The 9,195-nt window shown below is 35.4% G+C and overlaps 1 protein-coding gene across 1 annotated transcript in view; it reads right to left on the reverse strand.

Moving 5' to 3' along the window:
- CSN3 (COP9 signalosome subunit 3) overlaps positions 1 to 7,011 on the reverse strand; it is a 308,395-nt gene extending 301,384 nt beyond the window's left edge. Inside the window, exon 1 of the mRNA XM_089102840.1 lies at positions 6,882 to 7,011. Within this exon, the coding sequence (XP_088958966.1) occupies positions 6,882 to 6,942 (61 nt within the window). The 5' untranslated portion in view covers positions 6,943 to 7,011. The remainder of the gene's footprint in view (positions 1 to 6,881) is intronic.
- Positions 7,012 to 9,195: the final 2,184 nt, after the last annotated feature.

Raw genomic sequence — 9,195 nt, forward strand, 5'->3', positions numbered from 1 at the left:
ACTACACTTTACCCACATCCCTATCCCTAGTATGCAAACAAATCATCTAAATTACCTATTTCCTATACATTTTTTCATACATCACTCTTACTTCAACCTGCAAACCCATAAAGTGAATCAAAACAATGATTTGAAGAGAGAAAAAATACAGTGGAAAAATACAATTTGGGCTACATATTTGCATTTTGAGGGAGGGAGCACAATGAAAGTACCATCAAAATATATCAACTTCAATGTTTCTGCACATTATGAAGTAGACTAAGAATTGTTTCTTAACATGTCTCCTTGTCAACAGCCCCAATTCAAGGCTAGTACCAAAAACACTATTCCTGCTCTCCTTTCACCACATGACTTGAGGATATTTGAAGAAACTTTTAATGTAACAAAATACCACCAAGAAAAATGTAATTGCTTAAGACAGAGTAGCCATGCCCCTCAAAAGGCATAGTCAAGAGACATAGGTAAATATTGTGCAGTTCATATAATTGACCTACAAATAAAGTGAACATACCATTCAATGCCAGTTCTTATGCTCTTTCTGAATATAATGTTTGTTTTACTTGTAAATTCAATTTTAAGCCCTTTTAGGACTCTTGAAGATAAAATTTCTTTCTATATTCCTTGGATATAAAAAATAAGCTAAAACATTTGTTTCAAACTCACTATTTCATTATAAATCCATTTTTTAAAGTTGTGTAATTCCCAAACATTGATTTGTTAAGATTAAGTTGAATAAAAAAAAATCAAACAATTCTACCTTATTATGTTATTATGTTCATGTTTTCTTCTTATCCTTGAAGATAATAGTTTCTTTCTATATTCTTTGGATATAAAAATAAGTTAAAACATTTGTTTCAAACTTACTATTTCAGTATAAATCCATTTTGTTAAAGTTGTATAATTCCCAAACATTGCTTTGTAAAGATTAAGTTGAATAAAAAAAATTCAAAACAATTCCACCTTATTATTTTCATGTTTTCTTCTTATTCTGTTAGGCTAAATAAAAACTGCTGTTTCACCTATAAGCTAAGTTAAAAAATATCATATATAAATATTGTATAAGCTATGTTAAAAAATAAGCCAACAAAAAAACATAGTGGATGGAAAAATGGAGAAATTGTTTTGAATTTTTTTTTATCCAACTTAATTGTGACAAGTCAATGCTTTGTGGATTCAATGGCTTTAACAAAATGGATTTTATAATAAAATAGAAACATTGAAACCAATGTTTTAACCCTTCTTATACAAAAAAAAAACAAAGAAAGAAATCAGTCTCAAGGGTCCAAAAAGCTTAAAACTGGATTTGCAAGAAAAGTGATTATTATATTCAGAGAGAGCATAACAAATGGGATATTATAACTTTATTTGTAGATCAATTATATGAACTGCTCAATATTTACAGAAATATATTCAAATATATTCTCCCCTGTTTTTTCCTGGCCATAGAGCCTTATGGGGGAGTTTATATTGAAGTGTATTTTGTTGTGTTTATTAATTGAATAAATTGATTGATTGATTGATTGTAACATAGATAGAGTGGCTACATCTGAAATTTCAGTAAAACTGGAAGGCAGCCAAATTTTTACTGGGATGGAACAAGCAACCAGGCAACCTGCAGAAGTCATCACAAACTGTAACAGTAAATATTGAGCAGTTCACATAAATGACCTACAAATAAAGTGGACATACCAATTGAGGCCTTTAGTTATGCTCTTTCTAGATAAAATAATTGCTTTGCTCACAAATTTGATTTTTGAGCCCTTTACAAACCCTCAAAGATAATATCTTTTCTCTAATTATAGACATAGCTTCTATACCTCTGATAGTGTTAATCTTACCTGTTTATTGTAAGACTGTTGACCTTACCTGTAAATTGGATTGACAATGACAAAATTGAGTATCAATGTCACTCGTCCCTCAGCAAGTGCCACTCTCCCCTCAGCCTCCCAACCAAACCCGACTTCCAAGCCTTTATTTGCAGTGATTCTGAAAAATCCACCAAAAGACCTGAAAGATCCATCTGAGCGTAAAGCGTTTATAGACACTCTATGCCCTACCTCTGGTGGTGATATATGCAAACTCAGGCGTCAAAAAGATGAATGGAAGCTCGTTGTCTCATCAAAAAAGCTGCAAATCAAATAGCCGATACTGTAAAACGTTCTGATCCCAGTCTGAATCTCTCTGTCAAAGAACCACTCTTCATTACCGTTCTGAAGCAAGTTCCAGGGGATTTAAATAACACAACACTTAAAGACTTAATTCCCAAGTGTAGCAAAATTAGACAATGCAGAAAGTCTTGTGCGTTCAAAGTTTATTTCCAAACTTGTGCTGACCAAGATCAATTTCTAAGGGACTCCCTGAAAATAGGATATGAGAGACTATTGGTTCAAGAATTTGTTTTCATGCCTCATTGCTGTTTTAATTGCCACGTAGCTGCGAATTGTTTAAACAGTGCTATCTGCTCTAAATGTGGTGCCAGTGACCACAATTCAAGCTCTGACTCTCCCTGCAAGAAGAGCCCTTTCTGTGTAGATTACAAAGCTCCTGGGCACACATGCTACAATGTTAGTTGTCCTAAAAATCACAAGGCAGTGAATCCATGAGCTCATCAGTTTGGTTTCTATCCTGGAACATCAACAGCTCTTTTGCAAATAGACTTCCTGTGCTTAATGGTTTTTGTGCAAATTATAATGTAATTTTTATACAAGAACATTTCCTAACTAAGTATAGTGTAAATTTACTTAAGCTGCAGGAGTCTTTGTCTTAATATGTACCTGCTCAACAGCATAAGAATAGAGGCAGGCCGTCAGGGGGCCTTGGGACTTTTGTATGTGTTTCCCTTTGCTTTAGCCTCTTTGAAACAAGTGATCACTTCTTGGCTGTCCCAGTTGAAGGGTGTGTATTTATTAACATTTATTTACCTACTGATTATTGTTGTGATGAATCCAAGCATTGTTTTGCTATATTGTGTGTAGTAGCTGGAGATTTTAATTGTAATTTAATGGAAAGGGAAACTCAAGAATTGCCGCAAACAATCCTCATTAGGGGTATATTTGGTGATCAGGTTAGAGTGGTTCATAAGGATCCCAATTTTACTTACATTCATATTTCATCTCATACATCTAATCTGGATCACATTGTGATATCTTGCAACCTTGAGACAGAAAAAGTTTCTGTTTTGAGTGAATACCATCTATCAGACCATTTTCCCATTTCATCTTCCATTATTATTCACACACCACCCCAACATACACACCAAACTAATCCTTGAATACCTCCACTTTTGCGTGATTGGTCAAGAATTAATAGTGAACTTTTCGAGTCTTCTTTGGATTTTATCCTAAATAAAATTTGAGTACCATTTCATCTTCTACAGATTTATCAAAAAAGAAACACTCCTTAGCCTGGACATGTATTCTGCTAAGATTTGCAATGCCCTTTGTTTTGCCAAGAGCCAAGCAGTTCCTTTCCAAAGAAATTGTAAAGGTATTATCATAGGTTGGTCATCAAATCCTGATCTAGTTAGATCATGGAGAAAAGCAAAATTTTGGTTCAATCTGTGAAAAGATTGCAATAAACCATGATCTGGTATTGTGAATAATCTACGCCTCAGTACAAAAAGACTATTTTCAAAGGCTCTTGCTTTTCATCCAAAGATGCTTGTCAATAGGAACTCTGCTAGAGCCAGACATGACCATACACTACTCTTCAAATTGGTTTCCCAGTCACGTAACCACGCCCCCTCTGTGCATTCCTCTGATATTCCTGATGATGAATGGTATGCTCACTTTGAATCAGAGTTTTCGTTTCCTGATCCCCATCTTCAGGATCAGTATGATAAAGATTTAGATGCCTTCTTAGCTTCTTTGCCAAAAACACATTACACCATGACAACTCAAGCAATAGACAAAGCAACCCAAAAATTAAAGTGGAAACCTTCGAGTGGCTTTGATTGTGTGGGAGCTATGCATCTAAAGAACAGAAGCCCTCTTTTAACCCAACACCTCACACTGATAATGCAGAAGATATTCACTCAATGCACTGTGCCCTCAACATTCTGTATTAGTGACCTTACTCCAATCCCTAAGAAGGGAAAAGCAGTACCCCAGTGTACCTTGTTTTGGCCCATCACTGTTGCAACCTTTCTTTGTAAGCTCTTCAAGCTTCACTTTAGAGACAAACTCAAAGTAACTTGTTATACACCCTCACACCAATTTGGCTTCAAACAAGGAATGGGCTGTGACGATGCTCTCACTGTAGTAGCAAACACTCTTATTGATGTCAATTCTGTGGAAGAAAGTCTAGTTCTTGCTGGCCATGATGTAAGGCGTGCATTTGACTCACTCATTCCCTCTGCAATGCTTCTTAAAGCTGGTAGGCATGGACTGAACCTGGATATAATTTGTACACTTAGGGATATGTATACTCGGTTATCCATTCAACTGAAACTTCTGCCAGATAAAACTTTGCCTCCGATTCCCAAGAAAAGGCTCATACCCATCTTAAAGGGCGCTTGACAAGGTGCAGTTTCTTCCCCCCCATTTTTTCAATAATTATGTCTTTCAGGCTCAAGACCAATGCCCCTGCTCTTTAAGTTTGGCATCTACTAATCTGTCGTTTGCGTGCTATGCAGATAATATTCTGAATCTCAGTTGTATGCTACTGCAAATCAGTGAAATTTTTGCTATCCTTCAAGATGAATATGTCAAGGTTGGCCTTCAGTTCAATTTGACAAAATCCAAAATAGTTCTTTTCAACTGGAAGAGTCCTACTCCCCCTTCAATTGCACTTGGGAGCTCAACGGTTCAGCCTGCTTATCATATAGTATAGTTAGGCCTCCCCATTGGGTCCTCTTACGTCACACTAGATCTCTTCTCATTGAGCATCTTAACCGTCAAATTTCAGCATCTTACGCCTCTAGGCCTACTGTCACTTGCAAGTTCTGCTTCAATTGTCATCTCTTAGCTAGCCTGTTCAATGCAGTAGCCCTCCCCCATATATTGTTCATTGCCCCATTTTGGAAAATATTTACAAAATCTGAAAAGTCAAAAATCTGTTTCCTGTTTTTCCATTTTGTAAAATATTTACTAAGTCTACCACCTTGGCACAGAAATTGATCTATAGTTAAAATATACAAAATTGCAAACCCAGAAATAGCTATCTCTCAAGTTATTGGAAAGCATAATAGAAAAGTAGCTGGTCATGAGCTAGGCCCACTTCTAGTGCAATAGCTTTGTCTGTTGTTGATTATTTTTTTTTATATATAATTTTAATGTTGATGTTGTATGTGTGAATTTGCTTTTGCTTTGTTTGATTTTGTTCCTATTTTATCCTTAATTTATTTATAATTGACGTTCTTATTTGATCTTATTGGTTTTGTCAATATTTGTCTCATACTATTGTTTTCTTTTCTTTTTTTTTTCTTATATTTTGCTCTGTCCTTTTCATGTTTTTGTAGATGGGTTTTCAGTTAATAAATAAATAAATAAATTAATGCATGGCAAATATATAATATGGGCTATATAGTTGGGCAAGGTTAGAAAGATTAGGCTAAAATTGATTAGTGAGTGAACATAGCCTACCATTTGAGGCCTTTAGCTGTGTGCTTTCTAAATATAATATTTGCTTTACTTACTAATTCAATTTTAAGCCCTTTGCAAACCCTCAAGGATGATACCTTTTTCTCTTATTTTAAATACAGCTTCTTTACCTCTTTTAATGTCAATATTAACTGTTTATTATAAGATTGTCAATATTAAATTCAGAACCAATATGCATGGCAAATATATAATATGGGCTATATATTTGGGCAAGGTTAGAAAGATCAGGTTAAAATTGATTTTTGAGTATAACAATTAGGCCTATTATATTCAAAAAGAGCATAAATAAAGGTATCAAGTGGTATGTTCACTCTATTTTTAAGACATTTATGTGAACTGCTTAATATTTACCAGCATAACAAGAAAAGAAATCTCTATTTGGCTCTAAACAATAGTTTAAGGTAATTTTTAAGGTATTTTTCTCTGATCTGTCAGATTAATAATATTATCTAATGGTAAAAAGGTAAATTTCTGGTCAATATATACGAAATCATATTATTGAGTTAGGACAAAAGTGAATAAACCATTTGATGCCTTTTTTTATGCTGATTACGAATATAATAACAATTTCTATCGTAGATTAGTTACAGCCCCCCCCCCCTATATATCTCCCAGCAGGTTTAGGTTAGGAGAAGCATTTATCAAGGGGGGGGCTCGGAAACCAATTAAAGAAAGAAATTGTCATCATATTTGGAAACAGCTTAAAAAAAGGCATCGACTAGTGTATTAACTATATTCCTAGGCCTAACTCAATAATATGATTTGGTATATATTGACCAAATTTCCTAGGTGGTATAGCCTAGGTGAAAATAGAATTTACATTGATTTAAATGTTCAAGTGGGGATTAGCTCTCTAACTAAGCTACTGAGTATCTTAACCTACTATTCCTAATAATCAAAATTTGGTGGCCTATTAGCAAATAAACTCTTGGTAAATAAATTGTAGTTGACCAATGGAATGCTATTTCCAAAAATCATGGTTGCTTTTCCAACAATGCCAACCTCACCCCTGATGGTTCCTGGTATGGCCTAGTATAGCCTATTTCTCTATAAACTGAATCTTGTGGTTGACTAAATCACAGGATTCTTAGTTCAAATAGATTTCTGTAGTTTCAACTATATGAAATTCAGGTTTGACTGAGTTGGTTAGGTAAAATTCTACTTTACAATTATAAGTGTGGATAAAACAGGCTATAATTCAAGATGATTTAAAAAAGTGAATAGCCTAACAGTTAAGGGAAACATTATAATCTGACTAGAAAATTAACAAAAAGGAGGGACCTGGTGCCGATAATGCTTTGAGTTCAGCAACAAAAAGAGGAAAATCAGATATTGTTGACATCTTTTTAACCTCAAATTTCAAACAAAATATTCGTTTTCTTCAAAAATAGTTCATTATATTTTGAATTTGAAAGGATTCGCATACCGTAGGTTCTGTTTTATTTGGCCTTAAACCTCTTCCGAAAAAGAGGTTTTTCCAAACAACTTCAACCTCTCCTCATGTACCCTTTGAAACTTGAAAAAAAAACACTTATTAAAAAGAATAATTGTGGCAAACATGTGAAAGATAACTTGTAAAGATAAAAGCTACTGCTTTAGATGAAAAACTGAATAGTAGTCAAAAGTAATAACAAAATGCAACTAAGAACCGACACAAATTCCAACAAACCCTGTTTACTTTTTGTTTACCCTGCTCCTGTTTACTTTTGGCCTGCTCCTCATTGCTAAATTTGACTTATTCCTGGATCACTAGGAAACCTTTAACCCTTCCCTTACACTTTATCCCCCCCCTGGCTACCCTACCAGTGTTACCACTGTCTTATATCCCTCCCAAGTATTATCAGATAAGATTGCCCCAGGTTTAAAGGATATGGCCCCTTTCTCCCAAAAAGCCATTGCTCCCACCCACCCAGGAGTCCCTACTTCTCTATATCAAAGTCAAATATAACCAGCCTCAAGAGTCATAGTCCCTACTCCAAACATGTAAATAGTGCTAAAAACCCACCTTTTAACCCTGACCCCATTCTGAAAAATATCTTGGTATGCTACTCGGTTTAAGTTTCCCAAGTTCCTATTTACCAATGCCAAGAGCCAAAACTTCGAAAAACTAACCAAACTCAAGGGTATCAAACAGCTTGATTCTCTATACAAGATTGACATAGCAGTGGCTTTCCAGCATATTCCTAGCCATGTAGACATCCACTATAACGAAAAAGTGGACATTCTTGCCGCAGAGACTGCAAAGTCAATCAACCCACAGCTTGCTCAAAATAATTCAATCGCACTAAGAGATGCAATTAGAAACCGCTATCCTTATAGAAAGCCTCCTCCTGCTTTGGCTCCAATTTTCAAAGAGCCTGAAATAAATCAGGGGTACTTTAAAATAAAAAGCTTAGCAGTAATACTGAGAAGAGAAGAATTCAGATGGAAGCAGTATAGTGACCCAAATTGTAGACTCTGCAACTTGACTGAAGAAACTTTGCAACACCTTCTTTTTGAATGCCCTGCAAGTACTCCTGGAATTTATAAACTGCATACCCTATCCCAAAATTTTAAACGTCCACTAGATATTAACCTGATTGTGGATGCTCCCTTGCCAGGCTCCATTGAAAAGAAGTTTTACAGAGAGGCAATTGATGTGTTAATGAATCTAGATGTTCTTTGAGTGAGTAATATCTTTGGAAGTATTGTAACCTTTTAATGAAGAGGGGTCGACAAGCAGAAGAAGGGTCCTGTTGCAAGAGGCGTAGAGGTACCTGCAGAGTTTACTCTTAAATTGCAGGGAAATGGTAGAAGGACCCTACACTTCCCTTGTTTGGCCCTTATGAAAAAGCCAATTTAGTTCCCCCCCCCCCCCTTGGAAGAATATAAATTTAATGACATGGAGGAGAATCCACCAACTTGGAGGCCAGAAAGACACCAAATGATGGAGTCCAAGTGATTTCTAATGAAGAAGAAGAAAAGTGCAGTTAGAAGCCAAATAGAGTCTGTTTAGGATTCCAGGTGCTTTTTTTTAAGAAGTATCACTGAAATTCAGAATATTTATATCATAGCTGTAACAGAGGTTCAGGCACAAACCCCTGAGTTGGAGTATAAAAAATGCTCCAAGCTCATTAAGCTTTGCTCTTTTGACCACCCTCTTGGAAAAAAGGGGAGGTATTTTGTTCTTTGCTCAAAATAACCTTCAGCCGAAGCTTATTTCCACTCCTAACCTCTCTGAGCATGATGAAATCCCCTAGCTTAGTCTAAGGTAAAAGGTTCTTCCCCATCCTTTTAATATAATAGTAGCAAAAGTAGTAGCAACAAACCAAAATATTGACCAAAAACGTAAATTTATGCAGCAATTACAGACTAGTATTGACTTTGTTTTATCCATGTATCCAAATGCTAGTAATTTTTTTTGCTATGTGATGCAAATGACCTCAAGATGAACTCTATTTGTGCCTGTCTTAATATTAAAAAATTACTTAAAATTCAAACAACAAGAGGAAATACGTCCCTTGAAGTCATTTGTTCTAATATGAATAAGTTTTACAGTTCCCCCCAAGCCCTGCTTCCAGTAGGTGGCAGTTACCATTACTGTCTCCAATGGGCG

The sequence above is a fragment of the Artemia sp. Qi Xiang Cuo genome, chromosome 17 (genome assembly GCF_049724085.1).
Source record: "Artemia sp. Qi Xiang Cuo chromosome 17, ASM4972408v1, whole genome shotgun sequence".
Taxonomy (NCBI): domain Eukaryota; kingdom Metazoa; phylum Arthropoda; class Branchiopoda; order Anostraca; family Artemiidae; genus Artemia; species Artemia sp. Qi Xiang Cuo.